The sequence below is a fragment of the Fusarium oxysporum genome, chromosome IV, assembly GCF_013085055.1.
Source record: "Fusarium oxysporum Fo47 chromosome IV, complete sequence".
In the NCBI taxonomy this organism is placed as follows: domain Eukaryota; kingdom Fungi; phylum Ascomycota; class Sordariomycetes; order Hypocreales; family Nectriaceae; genus Fusarium; species Fusarium oxysporum.
In genome coordinates this window covers 1,397,251-1,424,005 of record NC_072843.1, presented here as the reverse complement: position 1 = coordinate 1,424,005, position 26,755 = coordinate 1,397,251, and the positions used below count along the sequence as shown (strand labels likewise).

The 26,755-nt window shown below is 48.7% G+C and overlaps 10 protein-coding genes across 10 annotated transcripts; 5 read left to right on the top strand and 5 right to left on the bottom strand.

The window, feature by feature from the left end:
• Window positions 1–52: 52 nt before the first annotated feature.
• On the bottom strand, window positions 53–1,619 carry FOBCDRAFT_318089 (uncharacterized protein; the record flags this gene model as incomplete). Its single annotated transcript, XM_054704165.1, has 3 exons — window positions 53–1,030; window positions 1,082–1,283; window positions 1,333–1,619. 3 exons carry the CDS (start codon window positions 1,617–1,619, stop codon window positions 53–55), a joined length of 1,467 nt encoding a protein of 488 aa, XP_054560140.1.
• Window positions 1,620–2,748: 1,129 nt separating this feature from the next.
• Window positions 2,749–3,396, top strand: FOBCDRAFT_199950 (HotDog domain-containing protein; the record flags this gene model as incomplete). Its single annotated transcript, XM_031179549.3, has 1 exon — window positions 2,749–3,396. The coding sequence occupies one exon, from the start codon at window positions 2,749–2,751 to the stop codon at window positions 3,394–3,396; it is 648 nt and encodes a 215-aa protein (XP_031045436.3).
• Window positions 3,397–3,612: 216 nt separating this feature from the next.
• On the bottom strand, window positions 3,613–5,487 carry FOBCDRAFT_199949 (uncharacterized protein; the record flags this gene model as incomplete). The annotated part of the gene is made up of 2 exons (XM_031179548.2): window positions 3,613–4,519; window positions 4,568–5,487. 2 exons carry the CDS (start codon window positions 5,485–5,487, stop codon window positions 3,613–3,615), a joined length of 1,827 nt encoding a protein of 608 aa, XP_031045435.2.
• A 1,844-nt stretch (window positions 5,488–7,331) lies between these two features.
• On the bottom strand, window positions 7,332–8,488 carry FOBCDRAFT_220377 (uncharacterized protein). The gene has a single exon (XM_031179550.3). It carries the CDS (start codon window positions 8,429–8,431, stop codon window positions 7,394–7,396), a length of 1,038 nt encoding a protein of 345 aa, XP_031045437.2. The 5' UTR covers window positions 8,432–8,488; the 3' UTR covers window positions 7,332–7,393.
• A 1,481-nt stretch (window positions 8,489–9,969) lies between these two features.
• On the top strand, window positions 9,970–11,211 carry FOBCDRAFT_259464 (uncharacterized protein). The gene is made up of 6 exons (XM_031179551.3): window positions 9,970–10,362; window positions 10,419–10,483; window positions 10,547–10,607; window positions 10,668–10,688; window positions 10,775–10,816; window positions 10,872–11,211. The coding sequence occupies exons 1-6, from the start codon at window positions 10,133–10,135 to the stop codon at window positions 10,897–10,899; spliced, it is 447 nt and encodes a 148-aa protein (XP_031045438.3). The 5' UTR covers window positions 9,970–10,132; the 3' UTR covers window positions 10,900–11,211.
• A 645-nt stretch (window positions 11,212–11,856) lies between these two features.
• FOBCDRAFT_220374 (uncharacterized protein) lies at window positions 11,857–15,672 on the top strand. The gene is made up of 3 exons (XM_031179552.3): window positions 11,857–12,198; window positions 12,354–14,723; window positions 14,773–15,672. The coding sequence occupies exons 1-3, from the start codon at window positions 12,193–12,195 to the stop codon at window positions 15,499–15,501; spliced, it is 3,105 nt and encodes a 1,034-aa protein (XP_031045439.2). The 5' UTR covers window positions 11,857–12,192; the 3' UTR covers window positions 15,502–15,672.
• On the top strand, window positions 15,673–17,546 carry FOBCDRAFT_318084 (glutathione S-transferase). The gene is made up of 3 exons (XM_059612012.1): window positions 15,673–16,332; window positions 16,387–16,857; window positions 16,907–17,546. The coding sequence occupies exons 1-3, from the start codon at window positions 16,147–16,149 to the stop codon at window positions 17,441–17,443; spliced, it is 1,194 nt and encodes a 397-aa protein (XP_059464651.1). The 5' UTR covers window positions 15,673–16,146; the 3' UTR covers window positions 17,444–17,546.
• Window positions 17,547–18,750: 1,204 nt separating this feature from the next.
• FOBCDRAFT_28424 (uncharacterized protein) lies at window positions 18,751–21,527 on the top strand. Its single transcript, XM_031179558.3, has 3 exons — window positions 18,751–19,009; window positions 19,063–19,193; window positions 19,257–21,527. Exons 1-3 carry the CDS (start codon window positions 18,912–18,914, stop codon window positions 21,362–21,364), a joined length of 2,337 nt encoding a protein of 778 aa, XP_031045445.2. The 5' UTR covers window positions 18,751–18,911; the 3' UTR covers window positions 21,365–21,527.
• Window positions 21,528–22,193: 666 nt separating this feature from the next.
• Window positions 22,194–24,571, bottom strand: FOBCDRAFT_199943 (Sec1-like protein; the record flags this gene model as incomplete). Its single annotated transcript, XM_059608956.1, has 5 exons — window positions 22,194–23,840; window positions 23,892–24,253; window positions 24,297–24,384; window positions 24,442–24,479; window positions 24,538–24,571. The coding sequence occupies 5 exons, from the start codon at window positions 24,569–24,571 to the stop codon at window positions 22,194–22,196; spliced, it is 2,169 nt and encodes a 722-aa protein (XP_059464650.1).
• Window positions 24,572–25,069: 498 nt separating this feature from the next.
• FOBCDRAFT_220368 (uncharacterized protein) lies at window positions 25,070–26,539 on the bottom strand. The gene has a single exon (XM_031179559.3). The coding sequence runs from the start codon at window positions 26,177–26,179 to the stop codon at window positions 25,496–25,498; it is 684 nt and encodes a 227-aa protein (XP_031045446.2). The 5' UTR covers window positions 26,180–26,539; the 3' UTR covers window positions 25,070–25,495.
• Between the last annotated feature and the right edge of the window lie 216 nt (window positions 26,540–26,755).

Sequence of the window (26,755 nt, the reverse complement as noted above, 5' to 3'; positions counted from 1 at the left end):
ACATTACCTTTTTTGACTCCATCCATATAGTTTCTCTTACATATAATATAAATCATGTCGAAACCGGTTTCTCTGCATCCTCAACCGAGTAGGCGCGTAGTTGTCGAGTTCGCTCAAAGGTGTTTCGATAGCTGCCCTTGCTTGAACCAAGTCGGCTATTGAGACGGACCCCGTTTGTACATTCTTCGGCCCCTCCGAACCATTTGAACCTGAGAACACGCATTTCCTCATTGAAGGTCTTCCAGCTGGTGGTGAAATAGATCACGGCGTTCCAAACACCCTGCAAGGGAAGCACACAGCCACTGGCGACACTGAGGGGAAAGCTGATCCTGTCGTGGTGCGTCAGGCTGTACAGCCGGTTGGCGGAGCTCGGAATCCAAGTGATCAACACAGCGAGGCCGAAGATGAAGCTGGTGCGCAAATATGCCATCTTGACTGGATCAAATTGTCTGAGTTTCATAGAAGCGTTAGACTTGACGGCACGAAGTTTAGTCATTACTGAGGAGGGTGGCTGGCGAGAACTGTCGGATGTGCAGAGTGTTTCGAATCGTTGAGCTCTGCTAGAACTCGACGGTTCAATATGCTCGAAAGAACTAGGTAGGACCCAAGATTGGATGCGAGGAGGCATTGCGGCTAGAGGAGGACTTGGAAGTGTAGGCTCTTGTTGGATTACTTGCCTCGGGTCTTCGCGTGTAATCTGAACTTCTGTGACTGCAGTACCATAGAAGTCCTGACGAGGTGTGAGATTCTGAGGACAAAAGTCAGCTTCGCCTGCCTCACTGGCATCAGGTGGGAAGGCTACCGCTTCTGAGGAGCCTCTGTGCTCACTACTCGAATAAGGAATATGATCATTCTTCTCGGCGTTGCCAATAACATCCATCACCATATGCCTGATCTGATTTCGAGTGTGGAAAACGTGGTATCCAACAGCGATGTAGATCATGATGGAGAGGAATGAAAATACCCAGATTGGGATGTAGTAGGCGTAGAGGCGAACAAGACTCCAGTCAGTCCCGATCCAACACCAGAGCTACACATTGTCAGTATACTAGTGAAAGAAGAACGGTTAAAAACCACCTACAGTAGCATCTCCAAATATGAGACCTTCAGGTGAGTTGCGGATTGATATCAAAACAACTGCTGGAATAAGAGGACCACCGAAACAGATCATGCAGTATAGCCAGGCATACTTGCGAAACATTCGAGGATCGGCATTGCAGAAGAACACGAGAAACACATTGATAGCCATGGCAAGTGACCACCAAGGGTCAGACTGCATAAACCTGGGGAAAGAGGTTAGTGTTAAACCATAACGTGAGTCAAATATCATACCATTCGAAGATGAATGCCTGAGCCTGGCAAAGATGTGATCCCTCACCCCTTTCAAGACCATCATAGCCGATCATAGATGCAACACTCGCACCGGCATTTGCGATTGAGGCAAAGATGAGAAACAAATTAGGAGTTGTTCGAAGTTTTTTGAAAAGGCCGAAGGTCAGCAGCACCAGAATGATAGCGATCATAGAACATCCTGCTCCGACTCGTTCTATAGTGATAAGAATCTCGATATGCTCAGGTGAGAAGGTCGGTCCTCGATGATGCTCCGGATGGCCCTCCATGTTGATGTTTGGTGAGGGCAAAGCCTTGGAGTTGATGATGGGAAGAAACGAGGAGGCCAAGCGCTCGCTCCGCAAGAGAATGTGAACAAACACAAACGAGGAAAGAGAAGAGGGATAGAAGGAAAAGGGGAAAGAGATGTTGTGAGCTCAACACGGTTGGCTTACACACGGAAGGGGCGCTCGGCGACTGCGATAGAGTTCGCAGTTGCCATCAGTGGCAGTTTGAAGGTGATGGCTTAGTTCCTTCCACATTGAATCATGTGGTGAGCGAACAGGATAACAGATGGGATCGTATTTCTCCGATAGTGAATATATGTTAAGAAAATGAATAAAAATCAATGTTTTCTTTCTTATTATTTTAATCCTATTATTATTTGTTATGCGCAGATTGATTATGCCGTCCTTTTCATTATATTGTTTGTATAAGCTTATATAACACTTCATCACTTGGACAAACCTTACGCAAATAACCTTAATGATAGCCTTAAACAGCTCCAGATCCACTAGAGCTTGATAAGAATCAGCTGTAAAGCTAAATGTTGGGATTTCCATTGTTGCATATTGCCAAGGAGACTGCACTGCACTCTCTTATTAATGGAACGTCAATTCTGCAATAACGAGGCCTTGACATAACGACCACGACAAGGGCCATTAAATGAAAGTTTGGCCGCAGAGGTTCTTCGGTCAAAAGACAATATCATATTCAAATCCCTATATATACCATTTCAACACGGCGATGGCTGATATAAAACTTCTATAAGATCAACCAGATTAAGGTAGCATCCAATTGGAGTGGCCTTTTTGGCTTTCATCACCATAATGGGACAAGCCTGCATACGTACCTCGGCTTCACAATGACTGCCACATCCTTGATTTCAGGTCGATCGACCTCCATAAACCAGAGGCAAAAGCCTCACATTTCCTCTCTTTTCATTCTCATCTCAACAATTGATCAATCAACTCTTATATAATGCAAATTTCCAAGCTTCTAAGACCCATCTCCACTCAACTGCCGAGCTTCTACATCTCCCGATCGGCCCCGCACTCCCGGGTCCGAAATCGCATCATCGGACCTCCCGCAAACACGACTCTCTCACACATCAGCATCAAAGCCTTCTCGTCAGCCAAAATGGAGTTCCCACCCTTCCACAACTCAATCCTCTGCCCTGCACTTGACCTGGTGCCAGAGAACGCACCACCTGATTTGTTCGCCTCGGAATTGTCCTTCTTTGCTTCTCATCCATGGACGGCTTCTCTGCTCTGCGCTCCTGATGCGATCCCTTTTCTTCCTTCATGTCGCATACCAAAGTCACAAGCGCATGATCAGCTTTTTGGGAACACACTCAATAATTCTCGTGGCCTGAGGCATCTTATCAGTTACTTTCGTGCGCCTAGTTTTGAGGTCGCCAAGGATCCTGCACATAACATCACTGAAATCGCGGTGCTTGTATCAGTGGGCGAAGGTGTAAGCGGGTATCCTGGGATGGTTCATGGCGGAATTGTCGCGACGTTGTTGGATGAGTCAATGGGTACCATCTTTGATTTGAATGGGACTTTGGGTAAAGAGGCTAGGGCGTTCAAGACGCATAGCGTGACGGGTGGTATAGACGTGAAGTATCTCAAGCCTGTGCCAACAGACAGCGTTGTCTGCATCACAGCTGTTGCAGAAGAGATTGATGGTCGGAAGACAAAGGTCAGAGGTGAGATGAAGGATGAGAAAGGCGAAGTGCTGGCGACCTGCTCAAGTCAATGGGTAGCACTTAAACCAAGCTTGTGATCAAAGGAGGCCGGCATACATATATGGTGGCGAGCAGGCTCCTGGATTAGAATAAGACTATATATTACTACCTAGACATAAGAAGAAAGGTATCAAGGAATGCAAGAGTGACAAAGCAAAAGTGGTATATGAAATCCATACAGGAACCTTTCGCCAATACTGAGAAGTCCATCTAATCAAGGTACAAATTATTTTCAGCCGTTAGTCAGAAACCGATCATTTAGAGCTCTCTCCCCTCTCCGACTTCAAGCCGGGAACAATAGACTTGACCGCATCTTTAACTTTATGGGGATCTTCCAAAGCTTCGTAGGCGGCCTCTCGCTTACTCTTGTGTCCCTGCTGCCAAGATTCCTCACGGGCATCCAACTCGCTCTCGGCTGAGCTGATACTGCTCTGACTTCTGTTCATGACCATGTTGATCATTCTGCCCTCGTTCTTCTTGACGTTACGCTGGTTCTTCTTCATATCCTGCAGCTCCTGGTCTTCCCAATGCATCGTAATTATACCCAGTCCTGGGAAGTTCTTCTCGAGAAACTCCTTCAGGTATGGCAGGGTTGACTTGTCTGGTCGGTATGTTCCGGAATCGTTGTCGATGATCAGTTGATAATATGCAGGATCATGTGGAGGATGTTCCTTTGGTGGACCTCCAGGGATGTCTTCCTGCGGATGTGTCTTGGTGTGAGGGTGCACATCATCTGAAGCAAGAGGCTTCTTAAGCCGCCGAATAAAGAATTCGCCTGAACAGGCGATGTACGTCTCAACATCCGAATGCATAGTGTGCTTGCTCAACATGTCGATACCGAATTCTTTGCCAGTCTCTGTAAATCTGAACATGCCGTCCAAGGTCAGAACATAGGTAAAAGTGCGACCTCCTTCGTCGAAGTGAACAAGCTTCAGGAATTGCTCTGAAGCCTCTGGCGAGCATGCATCGAAATCGCCATATTCTGTCGATGCGTTGAAATTATAGATACGACGATGCTGGCTGTGCAGTGCTTTGTTCAGGATTGTGCCGCGCAAGCCCGCTGAAGAGTAAATCGATGCAATAATAGGTCTAAACTCGACAAAGCGATGATACAGCTTGGGAGGCACTGGTCCTTGAAGCTGCATCTCATTTGCTTGGAAACTGATGACATGTTAGCATAGCCATTTTCATCTTGAACAAGCAACATACTCATATTTTTGTGTCTTGCTCTTCTTGTTCCCGTCTTGGTCGACTTGCTGATCTTCATCCACTCGGGCATCGTCCTCGGCATTAGCGTTGACCTTGACACCGGCGATTCGACCGATCAGAGGACTGAAATGTTTGACCCATGTTGTTGGTCCAACAGTGTACATTTGCGCATAAGGCGGATCCGACGGTCCCAAAAGCTCCATGCTCAAACGCAGTAGAGGTGTCATGTGAATGTTGTGGGTAACAACACTACTAATAGCTTTGGCCAGATATGCTCGTTTGCTCATCATGCGCTTCTTAGCCTCATACACACGACCAGGAGCGGGAATGCCTTTCCAGTCTGGGCCTATACTGGGCACTTTAATTGTGACATTGCCCAACCTATCATCATGATCGGGGAAATCTTCATCGTACATTCGGCACTTGAGAGTAAAGCCTGTTGGCGGGACGTTGGCGACAATCCATTCATCTTCCCATTCCGGCTCGGTCGTCTTCCTTATGGTTTTCGTACGGTGGGTGAGATCGGGATCCTCCTTATGCCGCTTCGGCTGAGTACCTTTTAGAGTCGCATGAAGGAAGGGATCTGAAGAGGCTGTAACAAAGTCGCCAGGAGCAAGATTTGAGGCGCCGTGGAAGATGAATCGAATGGTATAGCCTTGCGGCGCATCAGGAAGAGGGGTCGGGTCGAAGCCACCGGGAGGTCCTTTTGTAATCTGATGTACACGGTCTTTAAGGCCGGTTCCAATCTTTGTAGGACGCTTTATAGCGTGGTCATGATGATACTCCTGTCCATTTTGTTGTGGGTTCGCACCGTTTGTCTGCTCTTGTGATACTCCATTGCCATTCTGTGTCGCTGTCTCGTCGTGGCTGTGACCGTTCGTTTGGCCATCGCCGTTGGTGCTGCTGATTGGAGTGGTCATTTTCTAGACCCTTGTTTCTGCTGAAGAACGCGAAAGAAAGATCAAGATTGTGATCTAACGAGTTTGCGCCGGAGGATATACTACTCGATATAGTAACCAAAAACTCTGCGTCACTTGAACGAAATAATGTCCTATCATCCGGGTACCCGAAGGATGGTTTTGTTATGACGATGAAGGAGGAGGGTTGGGTTCAATAACGGTTAAAAGAGGCTGGTTCGTAAGGGTCCTGTCCTCGTTAGATGGTGTGATAAGCGCCGTCGCAACCGTGGCTCTGGAGCTGAACTAGAACTGCAACTATTATAATGGCGGCAGACGGTGGCTTATATTTGAGCGCCATGCCAACCAGGCCATGATAATGGTACCTTTCTCCTAATCTTGTTACAGTGGCATGAGAACTTCAGCCAAGGTCAGACTTGGTCTACCCATAACAGCTGTATAACTCAACATCTCTTGGCGCCATGAAGCGTCGCAAGCTCTCATGGCCAAGTCATTAAAAGTACCATTGAATTTGCTATTTTCTGACGTCACCTCGAGTTGTGTACAGGGAAATGCATGCAGGACTTCACGGCTATAGCGGCATTTGATGTGCCAAGGGCTGGGCTGTAGCGGCTATGAGTGCCGCCCGGCGTGGAAACCCCTTGAGATTCACCCACTTAGATGGGGCTTTTAGGGGACCCTGATCATTTTTCTCGGCACAGCCTAGCAATTCTTTACGCGATGGCTTCGGAACGCGGCTCGCCTGTCAAAACGACTTTTAGTTCAATCATGAGATCTGCGTCGTAAATTTCGATTTTGCTTGTTCATGATCGACATTCTAAAGTTTCACATCTTTTCTCCAATCATTACCTACTACCACTTCTGGTAACAATATTCACTTACACGCAAGCCGTCTGCTTGCTTCACAACATTGAAATGCAATCCTCAGCTTGAGTCAGGACACTAACATGTGGCTACTAATGTAATTAGTTCATTGAAGGCTCAAGCTCGGATCTCGGATCCAATGTTGGCCAGGCCCTTGTTCTAGACAATAACAAAGCCTCCATCTAATCATTCCATTATCAAATCTAAGGCTGCTTGATGTCCATCATTCAAAATCTGCCAAACCCATGTCTAATTAACCTTTATACGAACCAGTCAGCCCAATCTAACTAAGGTTGTTTAAATGTCCGAACGTGTTAGCGATAACTCAGAAACTCTTGTTTTACGAAATAGCGAATGAGAAGTCATTCCGCCACCTTTATTGGCCTGCTCTTGAGCTTCCTGATGCCTTATGCATGTTGTTACCGTTATTGCCAAACTGACACCTAATTTCATAGCCACGGGGCATATACACAAAAAACACATATCTACGAGGAGACCAATAGATTGCTGTTCTTGGTATTCGGCAACTCCGTGAACGGCATCACTCAACAACAATACATTCAGCCGCACATAGCTTCGCTACTTGCCTACTCAGATACGGCACAGACCCCACGTGGACTATCATGGTCTCATATCAGCATCCAAATCAAGCCTCAGCCGTTCGTTAAGCTGGCTTGCATAGGCTGGGTGGTCATCTTTCTTGCCAAAACATGCATAGGCAAGAAATAACCATCCAGGGTACATTACATACTCACCTAAGTCAAGCCTTTGCCCCGTCTGTGTCGCGGTCTGATTCAAACGCTGGTTATTGTCAAATAGCAAGCAAGCATATTAACTTGAAATCGTTTATATCCATATATCATTTGAAAGAGTTTGTGCTATTCTTTGTGACATAATGTTTCTTAGTGGATGAAACGTCGAGCCATTGCTATACACTCCTGATATTCACCATAGCAGTGACTTTCCTTAACCAATGCATATTTCACATAAAGTACAGACATAGATAAACAAAAAGCGATCCCAGCACTAATTAGCAAGTGAAACCTTAGAAGAGACCATAAACTGAATCAATCACCTTCCCAATCCTCCATACACAACCATTCGAACCACAGTCCCTCTTCTCAACCTCCGCATTCATAACCCTCCCCCCTTCAACCTCGAGCTTGAATCCCGCGCGCCCCTTGATATGTTTTCCATCCATTCTTCCGAAACCTGCCATTAGGAAGAACCGTGTCGCATCGGCGTTACCAGGTGCCTCAGCAACTTTGGTGAACGACTTTAGCGCTTCATTCGAAGGCACGAGGTAGACAACCTTGGAGTTCTCCTTTGTGCGACGTCCGGAGAACGACATATCAAGACGATCTCTGGGGAACCACGGTGCAACGGTATATAGCAGCTCTCTGACGCGAGATGTCTCAGGGTCGGCGGCCAAGATATCCTTCATTGACTTGGAAGGGGAGTGCTTGATGGTTGGTAGAGAGCTGTGATTTCTGGCGGAGTCTTCACCGAAATAGGTGAGCAATGGATCAAGAATGTTGTCAATTTTGTACACGATGCCGTTCGAAGCGGGAACACGGATTGGTTTGCCTTTCTTGTCTTTCAGGAGTTTAGCTTGTGTGCGAGCGCGCACATCAGTCCTCGTCAAGCCTGGGTTGGTGGTGATAACCCCCTTCGAGTCAGTATGAATTGAGAAACCCTCAATCGAGACGATGTTCTTATTGTATAGATCATGTGGAACGAGTTTGCCCGGCAAGATATGCGTACGGAGAAGAGTGGTCAAGAGAGGATAACCAACTGCTGTGGTCAGCTTCTCCGTGAGGCCATGGACCTTAGCAATCGCCTCGTTGGTAGGGGCGAGGATGCTGAAGTCAAGACCAACGTTGTTGTCATTGAAACGCTCCTCGAATGCAGGTTCGGGAATTCCAATGCCACCTCCTGTTGACTTGAAGAGTTCATAGAATGCGGTCAAGTCCTTGTACTCTTCCAGAACAGTGAGGACAGCATTGGTGCGATTAACCTTGGCTGGTGCTCCAGCCAAGAAAAGCATGGAAGCGCACAGCGCTGCTTTGAAGAAGTTGGTCATGTTTGAAAAGAGAGTGTCGAGCGATAATTGTTTTGCTGAAGCTGATGTCTCACATCGTTAGTTGCGGAGCTTCGTACCATTTTATAGATATTTCAATATTATCATTGGACTCCGTAGCTTTGACGATGTTACCCAAGTCGAGTATTACTGTGCATAAGAGAAAGAAAATTCAGGTTTTCTTGATTTTGGAGATTTTCAATGCAACGCTCTTTTGCTCCGTGATGCTTCATGCTTTCATACTCAAGTTAAAGTATGTGCTACTCCTTAGTTGAGAGGAATTACACCAGAACAAGTAACCATGCACCAAAGATCAAACACGCTGCTGAACCTTGATTCGAGCCGGGACGATCATGCTCCTCACGGGCCAGCTTTATTATCAGCCCTTTATGATTAGTTTAATATGCTGTGCGGCCATAGTCTTTCGCGACAGCGTCCAGAGCTTATAAATGCCACCAGTTATCGAATTCCAGTTAATTTTGTGGCATTTGGGGGCATAAAATGGCACGATCAAGTAACATCAGGACGCTTCATGAGAATACTGAATATTCGCTCATATGAATTTCTAAGTCTATCATCTGATTCCAATACCTACAGGTAGTGATAATGAAGGACGGTATCTCACAAAGTAATGTGTAGCGTTTTCTTGATAGTCATTACTCTAGATGTCAAAATCAACAATGACTCAAACATTCTGCTTTATCAATTACGAATCTTACACTACATACAACTACTACATGAAGCTGAGACTGTATTGGGAATGCAATCAGATAGGAGTGAATAGTAACTGGAAGAATATAACATAAGTGCCGAAGATGATTCTACTCATATAAGTTCATAGACGCATGATATACCCCTTACCCTAGAGCACTGTGATTTTCGCAACTGGTTGCTGCGCTGCCTGAGCAGCTACAGCAAAGGAAGACACGGGGAAGCTGGTGGCTAAAGCAAGCTGAAGCGATGCCATTAGGACACGCTGGACTGTAACTTAGCTGTTCTGATTCAACGTCCCCTTCTTGAATGTTACTATTTTAATCTTTTGTCCCCGCGAACTGCTTAACGCGGATGATGTTGGTGAGGATTCTAAGTACCTATTTAAAAAGATACTCTTTTCTTGCAGCACATATAGCCATAGCGGGTGTACCTCCAAAGCAAGGTACATCTCTCATCAATACGTGCCATTATTCAGGGTCTGAGTCCCTTCTTACATCGGCCAAGGACAATCACGACATCTGCTTTAATGCGGTATTTTATCCGAATGATGAGTGACATTAACTCCCCGACCAACTGGTGTTCCTATTGTGCCATATGTACTCGTTCAAGGTGATGAAAAGGCTGATGAATGGAAGTATCTTTTAGCTGTTAGTGACCTCCTTGGATTCCGTGAGCTTCTCCCAATCGTCATCCCTAGTGGGGCTTTCAGACAAGCTGATTGGTACCAATCGTCATTCCAGTTGCCATTGCCCCGCTGTCGATCTGACTGCCCCGCCATTTGCTACCCTGAGATCCAATGGAAAGAGCTTATCGAGCTTCTGAAGCCATTGATCATACGGGGAGCTCAACAGAAGAAATCCCATTGTTCCTGTTCCTGGGCCTGGCACCGCATCAGCACTGCATTTCACTTGCCTCGTCCCAACGCTTGCTCAGCTGTTAGGTTTAGGTACTGTAGGTATAAAGCTCCACGCTCGCCTCCTCTTTTTCAAGATGCGCCCTTTCTCTCCTGCATCCATCTCCCGCGTTACTCGCACAACCACTCGAATCAATCCCTTTTTTACCCAACCTCGCAACTTTTCTTTCACACAAGCCATAATGGGTGTTCAGAAGACCATCATCTCCGAGGGCAGCGGCGCCTCTCCTCAGGTCGGCCAAAAGGTCACCATCCAATACACCGGCTGGATCAAGGACGAGTCCAAGCCTGACAACAAGGGTGACCAGTATGTTCATTCGTACGCCCACCGCTCTTGAACGCAGTTGACAACTCTCTTCACAGGTTCGATAGCTCCGTCGGCCGTGGTGCCTTTGTGGTCCCCATTGGTGTTGGCCAGGTCATCAAGGGTGCGTCTCCCTATCCAGTTTCGGATCTGTAACGCATAAGACACCAAAGCTGACTCCAAATAGGCTGGGATGAGGGTGTTACCCAAATGAAGCTCGGCGAGAAGGCCCTTCTCGACATCACTCCGTAAGTGTTCTCAACATCCTCAGATTAGTTGATATTTGGAATGCTAACCGTCACTGGCAGTGACTACGGCTACGGCGCTCGGTAAGCTCACAAATTAGGGCCATTGGACATGATGCCTCTGGAGCCGTCAAGCTAGACCATGAAGAAACAACTAACATAGTTAACAGCGGCTTCCCCGGCGCCATTCCCCCCAACGCCACCCTCCTCTTGTAAGTTGATTGAATATTACCAGATAAATGAACAGCCTACTGACTACTCCTTCAGCGAGGTTGAGCTCCAGAAGATTAACTAAGTCCCTCAACTATCTACCGCTATCCTTCGATCGAGTCTGGGAACATGAAGCTTTGACGGGCTTCTGATTAGCTGCAAACGCTCAACGAATGCTACGATCGACCTGGTGCTCATTATACCCCTACAGACATGTAGCATCGGGGTGCAGTATGGAGTGAGGAACCAAATATGGCGACTTCTACATATTTCCTAGGGACGGTCAAACAAAGAATAATTGAGATCCAACGTGAACCTCTGTGATGACCATTGCTGGCATGTGTTGGTGAACAAAAGGATGCACCGATAAATTGAAAGATATAATCAAGTATCTCGATGCCCCACCCCAAGCTGCTAATCAAGTATGTTTCTTTGTGCCGTAACTGAAGCTCACGTTGGTATGGCATCATGCGTAAAAATGCCCCGCGTACATCGACCCCGCCGTTTAAATCTCATGATGGACCTGCATGATTCTGAGGGTACCTGAACAAGAAGGTCGAGATCGCTGCAGTACCCTGAAAAATCGTACTGATGTGTCCGTAAGGGTTCTATACACCCGAAACTAACCGTGTCAAGTCAATGGAATCCAACAGAATCTTGGAATCAGAAGCAATTAAGTGCCAGACCCATGAGAGGGGCGTCACCTACGTGTAGCTTTCACCCTAGCAACCTTGAACGTCCATGCAGTTGACTTGCTGCGGGGCTGCTGTGCCACGCTGAGCTTGTGTACTTACTGGAGACTTCAAAATACCTAGGCTGCTGCTGGGTGAATGACTCGAAGAAACAGTTCAAAATTGTTCATTGCAGCAAAAACAGTATATAATACCTTAGTGAATACAAAATGAACCGATAAGAAGTGCAGATTGAAGCCTTGCACTGATTGATACCTCAGGCCAGGTGGCTTATTAAAGCTGAGGCGCCCGCTGACAGTATGGTTAGTGGGGCAAGACAGCTCTGCCTGGGGGCTTGGGCCATTACCTCATCACCATAGGACACTCCATGTCGCGCTCTCTTGTTCCACTCAACTTTCAAAAGTAGAACCTCTTTTCTTACAAACCACATTTGACCATACTCACAACACGAATTTTACGACTCTACGGTCTGCGACGAAGATACACATCGCTCGCGGATAACTCATTCTCCTTTCTCCATCTCTCACCGTCCCCTTCTACTCTTTGGTGGGGTTGAGCTCTGCCTGGTGCTGGATCGCCTTCGCAACGACTGACGCAGCGTTTCCAACATTACCACCTCTTCTAAAATAGCCAAGCTGGGGAAGCGAAAGCTCTCCAACGGGGAGTCACCTACCCATAAAAGAATAATGGCCGTAAGCCTAGATCCTCTGTACTCCCTATCTCGGCTTGTCGCCTGCCATACTCTTGCTTGAAGCATCAGAGCATGTGAAAAGCAGGTGCCATTTGAGAGACTTTCACCGTGAACATGCAAACAGGACGCGAAGATTCTAACAGCCCGGCTCGATAGGAACAAAAGCAACCAGAGGTCGACCTTGCGACCCGAATGCAGGTCGATGAGTCTGTTGTTGGACATAACGAAATCGATGAGTCCCTCTACAGCCGACAACTTTATGTGCTAGGCCACGAGGCCATGAAGCGTATGGGTGCTTCTAATGTGCTCATAGTCGGTCTAAAGGGTCTCGGCGTGGAAATCGCCAAGAACATCGCTCTGGCTGGTGTCAAGAGCCTTACCCTCTACGACCCTGCGCCAGTCCAGATTGCGGATCTCTCGTCCCAGTTCTTCCTCACACCCAGCGATGTCGGAAAGCCCAGAGATGAGGTCACTGTGCCTCGTGTCGCCGAGCTCAACGCCTATACCCCCGTTAAGCTCCACCAGTCACCTGGCCTTGATGGTGAACTTTCGCAGTTCGACAAGTACCAAGTTGTTGTTCTGACCAATGCGCCTATCCACCAACAAAAGGCTATCGGTGACTACTGCCACAGCAAGGGCATATACGTTGTTATTGCCGACACATACGGTCTTTTCGGCTCCGTTTTCTGTGACTTTGGCGAGAAGTTCACTTGCATCGATCCTACTGGCGAGACTCCTCTTAACGGCATCGTGGCAGGCATTGACGAGGAGGGCTTGGTGTCTGCACTCGACGAAACTCGACATGGGTTGGAAGATGGCGATTACGTGACATTCTCCGAGGTTGAAGGAATGGAAGCACTCAACGGAGCGGAGCCCCGAAAGATCACGGTTAAGGGCCCATATACCTTCTCAATCGGCGATGTTTCTGGACTCGGTCAATACAAGCGAGGTGGCATGTACCAGCAGGTCAAGATGCCCAAGATCATCAACTTCAAGGACTTCACCACTGCGCTCAAGGAACCCGAGTTCCTTATCTCAGATTTCGCAAAGTTCGACCGACCTCAGCAGCTGCACCTCGGTTTCCAGGCACTCCATGCTTTCCAACTTACTCACAAGCGACTTCCCAACCCCATGGACAATGACGATGCTATCGTCGTTCTTGGTGCTGCTAAGAAGTTTGCTGAGCAGGAGGGTCTTGACATTCAGCTGGATGAGAAGCTTCTGAAGGAGCTGAGCTACCAAGCCCAGGGTGATCTTAACCCTATGGCTGCCTACTTTGGTGGCATTGTGGCACAGGAGGTCCTCAAGGCTGTTTCTGGCAAGTTCCAGCCCATCAACCAGTGGATGTACTTTGACTCTCTCGAGTCCCTGCCAACATCTACCAAGCGATCCGCTGAGCTCTGCAAGCCTATCGGTAGCCGATATGATGGACAGATCGCTGTATTTGGTACCGAGTTCCAGGACAAGATTGCCAACTTGAAGCAGTTCCTCGTTGGTGCTGGTGCCATTGGTTGTGAGATGCTCAAGAACTGGGCCATGATTGGTCTCGGAACAGGACCCGAGGGCAAGATCTGGGTGACTGACATGGACTCGATCGAGAGGAGTAATCTGAACCGTCAATTTTTGTTCCGCGCCGATGATGTTGGTCAGATGAAGAGTGACCGTGCTGCTCTTGCTGTTCAACGAATGAACCCTGACCTCGAAGGCCACATGGTAACACTCAAGGAACGCGTTAGCCCCGAGACCGAGAATGTTTTCAACGAGGACTTCTGGCGAAACCTTGATGGTGTAACCAATGCTCTTGACAACGTTGAGGCTCGAACATACGTCGACCGCCGATGCGTTTTCTTCCAGAAGCCTCTTCTCGAGAGCGGCACTCTTGGAACCAAGGGCAACACGCAGGTCGTTCTGCCTCATCTCACCGAGTCTTATTCATCCTCCCAGGACCCCCCCGAGAAGGAGTTCCCTATGTGCACCATCCGAAGTTTCCCCAACAAGATCGATCACACTATTGCCTGGGCCAAGGAGTACATGTTTGAGAAGCTTTTTGTCAAGGCTCCTCAAACTGTCAACCTGTACTTGACCCAGCCTCAGTTCATTGAGAATTCTATGAAGCAGGGCGGTAACCAGAAGGAGACTCTTGAGACGATTAGAAACTATCTCACGACCGAGAGGCCACGAACCTTTGAGGACTGTATCGCCTGGGCCCGTCAGTTGTTTGAGACTGAGTTTTCCAACAAGATCCAGCAGCTCTTGTATAACTTTCCCAAGGATTCTGAGACCTCATCTGGTACTCCTTTCTGGTCCGGACCTAAGCGAGCTCCTGATGCGCTCAAGTTCGACCCCAACAACCCCTCTCACTTCGGTTTCATTGTTGCGGCCGCCAACCTCCATGCTTTCAACTACAACATCAAGTCTCCTGGAACCGACAGGTCCATATATCTGCGAGAATTGGACAATGTTATCGTTCCCGACTTTACACCCAGTTCCAACGTGAAGATCCAGGCCGACGACAAGGAGCCTGTGGTAAGTATTTTCACATCTTATTCAAAAACCAGTACTAATTCATGATTAGGAGCCCGAGTCAAGCAATTTCGATGACAATGACGAGATTGAGAAGCTGACCGCCAGCCTCCCATCGCCCAGCTCTTTGTCTGGATTCCAGTTGGTCCCTGTTGACTTCGAGAAAGACGATGACTCGAACCATCACATCGACTTCATCACTGCTTGCAGCAACCTCCGAGCAGAGAACTACAAGATCGAGCCTGCTGATCGACACAAGACCAAGTTCATCGCTGGCAAGATCATTCCCGCCATCGCCACGACTACGGCATTGGTTACCGGTCTGGTGGTGCTTGAGCTGTACAAGATCATCGATGGCAAGGATGATCTAGAGCAGTACAAGAACGGTTTCATCAATCTGGCCCTGCCTTTCTTTGGCTTCAGCGAGCCTATTGCTAGCCCCAAGGTGGAATACCAAGGCCCTGACGGCAAGGTTACGTTGGATAAGATTTGGGATCGTTTTGAGATTGAGGACATCACCCTGAAGGAGCTTTTGGATACCTTCAAGGCCAAGGGTCTGACCATCAGTATGCTGAGCTCTGGTGTCAGCCTCCTCTACGCGTCTTTCTTCCCTCCTTCGAAGCTGAAGGAGCGTTATGACCTCAAGCTGAGCCAGTTGGTTGAGACAATCTCAAAGAAGCCTATCCCTTCACACCAAAAGGAGGTCATTTTTGAGATTGTTGCTGAGGATCTTGCTGAGGAAGATGTTGAAGTTCCCTACATCAAGGTCAAGATGGCATAAGCACTGTGGCTTTGAAGCTTTTGAACAGTCTTTTGAGATATGTATATGAGATGTTAGAAACGACTGGAGTGCACATGAGCACATGAAGGACCAAAGGATGAAGCCTATAAAGATAGATAAATTCATTGCTGTATGACAAAGCTTACGGAGACTGCTATATTGATTTGCTGTTGACTATTCTGAGACCTCAATGATCTTCTTTTCGCGTACGCAAACGAAAACATATGCTGAACTGCCGAGACTACCACCTTGACTCGATACGGAAGGGAATTTTCTTTACCAAGCCAGTCGTCATGATGCACATGGGCTTATCAAGACAGTAGAGCATGATAACTAAGCAACTCGCAGTAAAGCGGGGTCGATTATTACGCCACGATTATGGAATGCTTCCAAGCGTGGCAGCCAAAGCTCTAGGACGGAATAGCTCAGGAATGGAAGCTCTCGGGGAACCCACCAGACGGAGGAAGAGGCCCTGGGGATTGGGAGGACAGGCTTTATCTGGTTGGTAACTAAGCTGCCATAGCTTGTGAGGGGCTGCTGAGCAAGTCATGAGTGAGCAAGGGTTCCATCATGTGTGGTGATGGCCACTTTTCTCGTACTCTCTTCAGCTGCAGCTATAAAGGTGTTGGTTGTCGCCGTCATTGAATGCTCCGATTTGTTTTTATAGACATGCCAATGCAAGGAATTGGAATTCGATCATCTCGAGTTTTCAACAGGAGTTCCCTCTTTGGACCACAGCAACAACAATCCATCAGATTCATCACATCTATCAAAGCATCATCGTTTAAACCATCCCTCACTCAAGTTCAGCCCCCACATCAAATCAGAATGGTACACAGACCAGACACTCTCACTGCTCTTCTCAGCTTGCTAACAGAGCTACAGGCAAGCACTGGTAAAGTTACTGACTGGGTCAAGCCCGGCGACACATCTGGCGAGTTCAAGCGTCAAGTCAGCTCATTCCGAGACTGGATCTCTCGCGATCCCAACGCCAAGTATCCTGCTGAGGCTGGCCGATATCACCTCTATGTGAGCTACGCATGCCCGTGGGCGTGCCGTACACTCATCGCCCGCAAACTTAAGGGTCTTGAGGACATCATCTCCTACTCAGTTGTGCATTGGCATCTTGGTGAGGGAGGCTGGCGATTTGTTTCCAAGGATGAGGACGTTCCCGGTGACAATGTGATTCCTGATCCCATCAAGGGTCATGAGGGGTTCACTCACTTGAAGGATGTGTACTTTGAGAGTGAGAAGAACTACGATGGTCGATATACTGTGCCAGTTCTGTTTGACAAGAAGACAAACCGAATTGTGAGCAATGAAAGCAGTGAAATTCTGCGAATGCTTGGTACTGAGGTGAGTTATTCAATGTGTGCTTTGACCTACGATTGCTAATCTTATCTAGTTTGACGACATGCTGGATGAGAAGTACAAGGCCATTCAGCTGTACCCTGAAGATCTTCAGAAGCAAATCGAGGAGGTCCATGAGTGGCAATACGGCGGCATCAACAATGGTGTTTACAAGTCCGGCTTCGCAACCACCAGTGAAGCATACGAGCGCAACGTCGTCGCCCTCTTTGAAGCTCTCGACCGCGCTGAGAAGCATCTCTCCGAGCAACAAGGCCCCTACTGGTTCGGCGACAAGATTAGCGAAGTCGATATTCGACTGTTCGTCACGATCATTCGCTTCGATCCCGTCTACGTGCAGCACTTCAAGTGCAACATCCGCGACATTCGCTCAGGATACCCAGCTCTGCACAAGTGGATGCGAAACCTGTACTGGAACGATCCCGCATTCAAGGATACCACGCAGTTTGAGCATATCAAGTGGCACTACACCAGGAGCCACACTCAGATCAACCCTTTCTCTATCACGCCTGTTGGACCTCTGCCGCATATTCTGCCGCTTGAGGAGGAGGTGACTGCTGCGCAGAAGAAATAGGAACAAATATTGTCAATATGGGATGGTTAGCTAAAATAAGAAATATCGAACATTGTATTATTTGTTGCAGAATATGTGCATGGTTTATTATGCAATCATGAGCCGAGTTTTATTGTTGATGAAACTGAGGTGAAGCCCAATGGCTGATTTGTTTCAAGGCGCACAGTACAGGTACCCGAGATTTTAGTGGAGGCAGTGGAACGACACGACTGAATTCCATCAAGTGGAGGCTCATTCTCAGTGCGTGCAGCGGTATCAGACAGTGCACTCCAGCCAGGTCTATCCACTGTTTCTCCTCATTCTCATCCACAAACAAATCAAATCAATCAATCAATCAATCAATCAATCAACAACAACATCTCAGTTTTCTTTTCAGCCGACGTTTACGAACTCAACGCTCACAAGACAATTTATTCAATTAAGATAAATGAGAATATTCTAGCATATTATACCTTCTTTGTTCCTATATACCTGCCCAGAAACAGGGTCTGACTTGTTCTATTGCCAACTGTCACTCACGCTAACAGCGCTAAGTGTCTCCCACTGGACACTCAAGCCCTCGCGCTCGCTGTTCTCTCTCGCCTCCTCCACTCTCTGTCGCCTCTCTCTCGTCTTTCTCGCCCGTTTTCGGTCTCTCCCTCTCGCAACCACGTCAAGCCACCGAAAACAATCCTCGATATCCGTACATCCCTAGCCCAACCCAATCCACCTCAACCATCTCCTGCGTCTTGCGCACCGTTGTACACTGTCACGCTTTCCGTTAAACCGCCCGCCTTCGACATCATTCCACTAAACCCTTGGACTTCTTTCAATACTGTACTTTGTACCAAGTCAATCAATATTTACCCGCTCGGCGAATCAATAATTACAATACATTCTCTCCCTCGCTGGGCCCTTGCTTGTTCTTGATTGGGGCTTTTCGACTCGGTAAAGTCCAGCTCTGGCTTGGCTCCACCTCTGGTTCGCCTTGTCCACCACCACCAGCAAAGCAAAGCACAGCACAGCACAGCACAACCACAAAGTGCACCACCACCACCTTAGGACGTCACCCTTCTCTGCCATCCACCAACTCGCTCGACCTGATCTCTTTTTCACGCTCTTGTTCACCAAAGTCCCCTACCTCGACCGTTACTACCGCTGCCTGAATTCACCTCACGATATTCACCCCGCGTACTCTCCTCACCTGACTCACCGTCCGAACGAATTGATCGTCCTACTCTCCGCACAACACTCTTTCCGCTATCGCAACTTCTCGCCACGTCGTCACCCCTGCTTGTTGCACCAACAACTAATAAATTTCCAAAAACCACACTCTGCCCGAACTCGAAGCTGCTGCCTTTCAAGAGAATACAATTCTCTAAAGGCTACCTCGATTGCGCTCGCACGTCCACCCTGGGACACTTCATACTTCTTTATACTATACCACCGATAACTCGAATGCGCTCATAGCGCCAACTTTTTCTTCATCATGGTAATCCGCTATGAGGCCAATTTCTTGATCTACTTACGGGAATCACCGTTATGTACCAAACCGCCAAGTCTCCCTCCAGCTGAAGACTGGATGGGGTGAGTAACAATGATTTCCTCAAGTCATATTCAAGTCTCCTGACCTAGATTAGACCACCACCTGAGCCAAGTCGCATACAAACAAAGGTTCCTGGTGACCGACCTCGATCCAACGACAACCCTCTGCTTGACCAGAGTAATCGCCGTCCCGGTGTCGAGAGACACGTCTCAAGGAATAGTGCCAGTTTGTCTCTCCTGTCCTTCGCTCCTAGGCTCTCCGTGTACTGACCGGCGCGCACCTATCCAGACCCTGAAGACCTCGTCTTTGCACCACCCCGAACAGCGTTTGCTTCAGCGCGAGGCAAACCATCGCTCGAAACGGACAAAACTGCCAAGGAGTCTGACGCTTCGGGGCGTTTCGGCAACTTTCGAAGTCGCAATGGAGATCTTGACGTTGACCGATTTCGCGATGGACGCAATAGCAATGGTCACCGCCGTCGTGAAGGTGAGAGCGAATCAGATGGTTGGAGTACTGTGAAGCCACGCAAGAGTTTTGGGCACGAGGGTGCTGAGCGTTTCCATGGACGTATGGGAGGCAACTTCCGAGATGACAAGCGACAGCCCAGAGAACGTGACGACGCTGCTCGGGATCGCCCTGCACGAAGCTTTGACACTTTCGCCAGAGACGGAGACGATGAGGGTAGATCTCGAAACGGAACGAACAGGAACAAAACTGAGCCGTGGTACAAGAACGAGTCTAACGCAGTCACCACTCCGGCTGTTGAAACTACTACCACCCCCGACAAGCGTGAACGAATTGATCGCGCGAAGAGCTGGAGAGACCGCGATGCGATCGCTGATACCCCTGATGATCGTCATAATAACAACAATAACAACAACAATCGCACCCACGATCGACGATGGGGGCGAGACCGCGATCAACGAGTCGAGCGTGAGCCTGAATGGCTAGATGAACCTCTTGAGGAGCATCCCGAAGCTCACACGCAGCAAGATTTCCAGAAGTGGATGGAAGAGATGAAGAAGGCCAAGGCTGGAATCCCTGCTGCTCCTGGTAAATCCGCGAATGTCGAGGCAGCTGAAGCCATCATCGAGGCTGAAAAGCCCCCTGTGCAATCTGCCCCAGCGGTTCAAGCTGGACCTGATAAGTTCTTCATGGCGTTTGGATCGAATGCTGGTCTGGATACTCCTCTCGCTGAAGAGACCAAGGAACCTGTCATCAAACCAAAGGCAGCTGGCAAATCTTCCAGGTTTACGTCTTTCTTTTCGCAACCCCAGGAGGAGCCTCGAGGCAAAACGGAACCTCCAACTCCTATGACGGGACCTCCTGTCAACAGTGGTATGCCTTTGCCTCTCCCCTTTGCTGGCGGCCCAGCTCCTCCAGCAGGCGGCGAAGATGAGCGACAAGCTTTCCAGCAACTGCTGGCAAAGCTACAGAAGCAGACGATGAGCGCTACACCACCAGGACTGCCCGCGTTTGCTGCCCCTCAAGGTACGCCGCCAAATGCTGGCAGGCCGAACGCCATTACCTCTCCCGAATCTCCTTTCCAGCAGTATGGACCTGATCGACGAATGGACGGTCCTATTGGCCGAGTCCCGCCTCAGCATGTTCAAGAGATTCTTGCACCTCGACCCCAGCCACAAGCTGCTCGCCCCGAGCAACTTCTTCAGGATCTCGTTGGCCAGCGCCAGCGAGCTCCCAGTCAAGGTTCTGGACGTCCTGATGCCGCTCGTAACAACAGTAACACTGAGTTCTTGATGAATCTCATGAGAGCACCTCCCGACGCCCAGCGCAATGAATTGTTGATGCGCATGGGCCCACAGCAGCAGAAGCCACCACAGATGCCTCAGGAGCCCGATTTCCCCAGAGACGATCGTGGTCCTCAACGCCAAATGCGCCAACCACCGCCTGGTTTTCCCATGGAAGAACGATTCCACAACCCTCCTGACGCTGATGTTCGACCCAACCAGCCTACACAGATCCTGCAACGCCCACCTCCACCTCCTGGTCTGGACCATCAGATGCCTCCCAGCTGGATGCCTGGTGGCCAAATGCCTCCTCCTCAGCAACGAGGTCCTATGATCCCTCCCCCAGGACTTCCTGCTGGTCTCGGTGGCCCTGGCGGCCCTGGACCCAACCGTAACATGCCCATGCCCCACATGTTTCCTCCCAACTTCCCTCCTGGCGTGATGCCTCCTCTCGAGGCCTTGGGTGGCCCTCCTCCTCGAAACATGCCTCCCCCTGCCTTCTACGGCGGCCTTCCTCCCGGATTCATTCCCCCTGGGCTCGGCGGCTTCAACGGCCCCCCCGGACCTGACTTCCCTGGTGGTCCCTTTGAAGGCCGCGGTATGCCACCGCCCGGTAACGGCCGTGGTGCCGCCTTCGGTAGACCTTAATTGCATCTCATACGAATACCGTGCTTCAACACATCGAATAAAACCCCCCTCGACCACAGAGTCTGTACCACTTTTGTACGGAATCAAATCAATCAGCCTGTCTGCAGAAACTTTTGAAAGTCAAAGCCTTACAATTAACAAAGGGGCTTCTTCCACTATTGTACGAATATCTACCGAAATCGACTCACCGCATCTTTTGAACGCATGCTTGGAATCAGGGTACGCCCTGTAGCTAGTAACTTGTTTTTTTTACGTGTCATTTTTGGGAAGCACGGCGATGGGGGGAAATCAAGGGATATAGGCATGATGGTTTAACTCGGTGAAAGTTAGGTAGTGAATTCAAATGGATTGGTTGATGGGCGATTTACCTGAGCTTCCTTCTTGTCTGGGTACACACTGGCGATGATCACGATGATTTCTGTTAATGTGATAATGAGGAGTAAATAGCAGTTACTTCAAAGTCATATTGAAACGAGAACAAAGAATTCACGACGTTTATACACTACAACTGATATATACAGATGAACGTCTCCCAACCATTCGAGTTACCAAGTTAAGTAATGCTTCCAACATAGATAGTAATCAATACACAAAAGACGGTAGAACAACGCCACGCTCCGTCGACGAATTCCACCATGTGCTTTACTGAGAAGCCACATTAGGCCGAAGGACCATCCAACTGACTTCTACTGGAGGCACTCCTTTCTGGCTCATGCGACGCATTTGTATTGTAATCTTCAGACGAAGTCGACGTTTCTGTAGTCTGTGATCGTCGAATGGCCCTCGGTTTCGGCGGAGAAGCTGAAGAGAGACCCCGGTTCCAAGAACCCTACTTCTTGATGCCAAGAAAGTTACGCTTCTTCTTTTCCTTGTGGAGCTTGGCTGGCTCCTCATGGTGTTGTTGAACACTGTGGTGCGATGTTGGCCGTGGTGCTGCGTTGTTACCGTGGTTATTATTAATCGACATGTTTGACATGGCAGCCGTTGGAGGCGCCATGCCAGGGCTAGGTCTTGAAGGAAGACCGCCGGGTCGGTTCGTGGGACCAGGCGGCAGTCCTTGCTGTGAGGGCTGTTGTGATGGTGCTGGGCGAGGAGGAGCTGGTCGCTCGAAGAGATGTCGTGGAGCGTGTCGCTTAGGTCGCTCCAGGGGCAAGTCAAGTTGACGCTTATCGCGACTGAGATCGCCCACTTGGCGAATAAATAACTGAGGAGTAATCATATGGGAAGTGACGAGAATGATATCTCGACTGCGCGCTTCACCGACTTCGTAGCATGATCGGCTCTCGCTGTATGTAGCACCTCCAGCCATGAAGACAATTAATCGCTGTCGATTCTCTGGTGGACGGCGTCCAGCTGCTGCCCAATTTGGTCGACCAGCACGAAGAGAACCTCCCTGTGCTAAGTGAAGCTCCTCATTGGGGTCCAGTGGTGGCTTCACGTAAGGGAAGTGAGTCTGATCTAACATGCCCCTTGCCAGATGGTCCACCATGTGTTTCATTGCTGGCTCGAATCGTGTTAATCCATATTCCTCGTTCAACTGTGTCGATTTTGGATCGATCGGGAATAGAGGCGCAGGAATCTGGCGCACGTCCTTGAGCGCATGTGTCATATGTCCACCAAGCTGCTCAAAGTTCACCACAACCTCGCGGTCAGACTGAGGGAGGGATGCGTGGGCCAAGAGTCGTTTGATGTCTTCGTCAATGACACCATCTCGGTAGAGAATGAATAATATTATGAGGCGCAGCCTGTCTGAAGGTGATACGGCCTCATCGTCCAACAGAGGTACAATCATTTCGAGAATGTTCTTCGGTCTCTTAAAGTCCTCGTCCAGTCCAGAGGCGAGTGTTTGCTCTATAGAGGCGATATCCATCAACTTGTGCTTCTGGAAAATGTTCATACATTCTTGCGCCATGGTCAGATGCAGCGAATATGCCTCCTTCATCTCCTGGAACTGCGGCAAGCCTGCCAACATATCTCTAATCGTATTAAGGTTGGTCGTGTCGGCATTCTCATTGGTGAAGTGGGGGTTTTGTTGGAGGAACTTTTGGAAATCGCCCATAAGTTTATCAATCGTGTCCTTCATGTGTCTGTGTCGATTGTCCACCCATATCTTGTCCTTATCTGTGAGCTCCATATCTTTCTCTTCGGCTTCCGGAGTTCCTTCGTTGATGGTCGTACGATAAGTGACCTTGTCGCCATCCTTGATCGGCAGGAGGTCGTGTGCCATGGCTTGGTAGGAGAACTCATGTACCAAAGGTGACATCAAATCCATCGATCGGTCTGTGATGACGAGTGTCGCCTGTGGCCGTGGTGAGGGTGGAGGGAAGCTAGTATCCCATTGCGCATACGCATCGAGCTCTTCCTGGACAAATCGAGCCAGGTGAGTGCAGAGGACGGCTGCTTCGTGGCGTGCGCTTTGCGGCTTGTAGTAACGAACTTTGGGGTATTCTCCGAGTGTAATACAAAGACCGGCGATCTAACTTCTTATCAACAAACGTCATCGGGGCGAAGCGTGCTGCCGCCGTACCTTTTGCGCTAGACTCTTCATGTGTGTTGGAACGATGGCGTTACAGGCTGGGTGGAAGAGCATGGGAAAGCTCCAGGGATCGCGAAGGGTAACTAGATGCGATTCTCGAGGCAGGAAATCGACGAACATGGTTTGGAAACCGGCGCGGAGCTGTCGGGCTCCAGGAAAGTCGTCGATCTTGCGTCGCAATGAGGGGTCGAGGAGGCCGGTCCAGACGAGGTAGTAGCTGCGATAACGTCGCATCTCGAAATCGGCGAGAAGGCATTCGACAGCGAAGGATTCGGGAGAAAGGATATAGATTGCGTCCATCTCAGGGTTCGGTTCGCGACGGTTCTCGATTCGCTCGATAGCTGGAGGAAACGCTGGTCAGTACCAGACACCAAGCTGGCAGTCAGATGGACCAACTGGCGATATTATTATTGAGAATGTCATCCTCCTTGACGACATTGTCAATGATCTTTTTGGAGTTCTCGTCAACGATCAGGCATTTCCACTATTGCATCAAAGACGTCAGTCAACTGTCGAGCTCAAAGCTTGGCTGGTAGCTTACATCGCCTCGAGTGATCTTCTTGATCTGCCCCAAGATAGCTGAAGTCAGCGCATTAGCAACGAACTATGTATAGTGTTTGTATCGTATATATCATACCATCATGCTGCTCTTGAATGACGGACAGCCCCATGGTGTACAGTAAAGGCGGGCTGCCCTGTCACGTCGTTGGGTATGGAGATATTGAGGGAGGCTGAGATAGTGTTTGACAATGAGAGAAGCGGTAGGATCCAGCCCAGAACCTTGAATTGAAGCGATACGGTGAGGCGCAGGGGTATCAAAGTTAAGTTAAAAGAAAAATGGTGCAATGTAAAGTGGCTAAAGTTGAGGTTTTGGGTGGTTTTGCTCAAGTATCGAGGACTCTAAGTTTGGTTTGGGCCCAAGTCAGGAGTTGAGGTGCTATGGTTTTCCATTTGGCGGGGTTTCATCATCCCAATGGAAGGCATGAAGAAGGTGGGTCCAGGTCTTGCAGTCGCTAGCGCCTGGTGGTTGGTTAGTGATGGTCGCTGTAAAGGTCCCTGAAGGAAGCCTACAGGACAGAGCATCAGCAGCATGACATAGGGAGCGGTGTATCAGCCTCAACTTCGATGAGGTCATCACAGATGCTTGAATTTTGAGTATATTTCGACTACATTTCTTGACCTTTTATGTAGAATAGAACTTGTGGATATTCTGCTGATGATCTCGATATATACATATCCGTATGTTTATCACTGTTTCGTTTATGCAACATGAAACACTTGGTGCATTCTGAAACTCTTGATATACCTCAGTGCTTAAGCTCAGTTGACTGGAAATAGCTCTCGAAATCAGAACTAATCGCGTTGGCATTGTGATACTCTGAGCCGAAATGTCCAGCTGTGATGGCTGCAGTATAGCCGAGTTGCCAAGTGTTGTTCTTCTGGGCGAATCTTCTGATCCGGCGGTGAGTCCTTGAGCAAGTCCTAGAATAGGCATCTCTTTAATCGCGTGATGGCCTGTGGTATCGAAGATAGGATACAATGCAGTCGGTGCCTCGAGTAATCTTTGTTCGTCTTTTCCCGTTGTCTCTCTATCATCATCCATCATCGCCTTTCCCTTTTAGATAGCTTTCCACATCAACTCTCCCATAAATCTCACCCTGTAGTCTCTCATGCCGTTGTCGTTCCTTAGCCGCCAGCTGCTTCGCTTCCTTTCTGTTTAATGGCTTGGGCTTCTCTTCCTTTTTCTTTTCTTGGATCTCTTTCGGTATCGTCGCTCCAATTCCAAGGGTATCTTCTTTTGCCACCACTTTGATAGGATATCGCATTCCCTCGCCCTCTCTTCCTAGACCTCGTCGGGCATCAGGGTCCCAACCTTGAGATTTTAGGGCTTTGAGGCCCATGCGCGAGCGATCAAGTGCTGATGGGGGGTGTGAATGTGCGAGTGAGACTTGGTGAGCGAAGGATGCTTCGTGAGGCTGTGAAGTGGATGAGATGGGGAGTTTGCAGTCTGGACATATTTCCTCTGGCTCTTCTTCTGAGGCTTTGGGGTCTTTGTCTTCGGCAGGTTTTAGAACGATGCTAGCATATAAATCGCCAATGGAAGTGTCTGTTGACTTGGCTGGTGTTATTGTGGTTGTAGTTCCAGCATCAGGATCTTGGGCGGGAACGAATTCGACCCTTTGTCGCTTCAGTCCCGCGCCGAAAGCCCGCTTGTAGTGTAAAGGAATGTCTTCTTCATCATGGCTCTCATCAGAGGCGTCTTCTCTATAGCGCTGCATGATGCTAGGGCTGTGGAGGCTCAGTTGTAGTTGTAAGTGATGCTTGAAGAAGGGAAGTTCTTCTAGAATGCAAGGTTGCCTAACCTAAATCATTTTGGTTCCTGAGGCTGGCTATTTGAACAGACTATTTCCAACACTACAACTGTAACTTTTGTGTCCTCTTCCCTAAACTTTCTAATTATTGAGAGTTTATAGTAGATTGTAATTTATACAGCAACCTCGTAATTCGGTATGTAGATGATAGCACTGCAATAATCCAATAATACGAATGCTATCAATGACCCAATAGAGCCCATTTTAGAGTCGGCCGACTTAGTCGGGAAACACTGAACATAATCAGTAGATTTTTCGTCACTCAACGTTCAATGCATTCTTGGTAAGGCAAGCCACACATATTCATAAGCGATGCATCATGCCGAAAACCGAGAAACAAGATATCCCATTCGGTGACGCCGATGCAGAACATGATGTGATTGCGACAATTACCTTGAATGGCTCTTCGTGAAACATGGGTTTTAGAGGACTCGCTATTCGGGTTTATCATAAGTCTTAACATGTCACTGGTGTTGTATTTTG

What these genes read in the sequence shown, in the direction of transcription:
- FOBCDRAFT_318084 (XM_059612012.1), top strand. Translation starts at nt 16,147, where the DNA reads ATGCTCCGATTTGTTTTTATAGACATGCCAATGCAAGGAATTGGAATT. An exon ending in CCCCACATCAAATCAGAATG is followed by an intron (nt 16,333 to 16,386) that starts GTACACAGACCA and finishes ACAGAGCTACAG; the next exon opens with GCAAGCACTGGTAAAGTTAC. An exon ending in TGCGAATGCTTGGTACTGAG is followed by an intron (nt 16,858 to 16,906) that starts GTGAGTTATTCA and finishes AATCTTATCTAG; the next exon opens with TTTGACGACATGCTGGATGA.
- FOBCDRAFT_220377 (XM_031179550.3), bottom strand. Translation starts at nt 8,431, where the DNA reads ATGACCAACTTCTTCAAAGCAGCGCTGTGCGCTTCCATGCTTTTCTTG.
- FOBCDRAFT_220368 (XM_031179559.3), bottom strand. Translation starts at nt 26,179, where the DNA reads ATGCAGCGCTATAGAGAAGACGCCTCTGATGAGAGCCATGATGAAGAA.
- FOBCDRAFT_220374 (XM_031179552.3), top strand. An exon ending in CCGACGACAAGGAGCCTGTG is followed by an intron (nt 14,724 to 14,772) that starts GTAAGTATTTTC and finishes ATTCATGATTAG; the next exon opens with GAGCCCGAGTCAAGCAATTT.
- FOBCDRAFT_259464 (XM_031179551.3), top strand. Translation starts at nt 10,133, where the DNA reads ATGCGCCCTTTCTCTCCTGCATCCATCTCCCGCGTTACTCGCACAACC. An exon ending in CCTGACAACAAGGGTGACCA is followed by an intron (nt 10,363 to 10,418) that starts GTATGTTCATTC and finishes CTCTCTTCACAG; the next exon opens with GTTCGATAGCTCCGTCGGCC. An exon ending in GACTACGGCTACGGCGCTCG is followed by an intron (nt 10,689 to 10,774) that starts GTAAGCTCACAA and finishes CATAGTTAACAG; the next exon opens with CGGCTTCCCCGGCGCCATTC.
- FOBCDRAFT_28424 (XM_031179558.3), top strand. Translation starts at nt 18,912, where the DNA reads ATGGTAATCCGCTATGAGGCCAATTTCTTGATCTACTTACGGGAATCA. An exon ending in CCAGCTGAAGACTGGATGGG is followed by an intron (nt 19,010 to 19,062) that starts GTGAGTAACAAT and finishes GACCTAGATTAG; the next exon opens with ACCACCACCTGAGCCAAGTC. An exon ending in CGTCTCAAGGAATAGTGCCA is followed by an intron (nt 19,194 to 19,256) that starts GTTTGTCTCTCC and finishes GCACCTATCCAG; the next exon opens with ACCCTGAAGACCTCGTCTTT.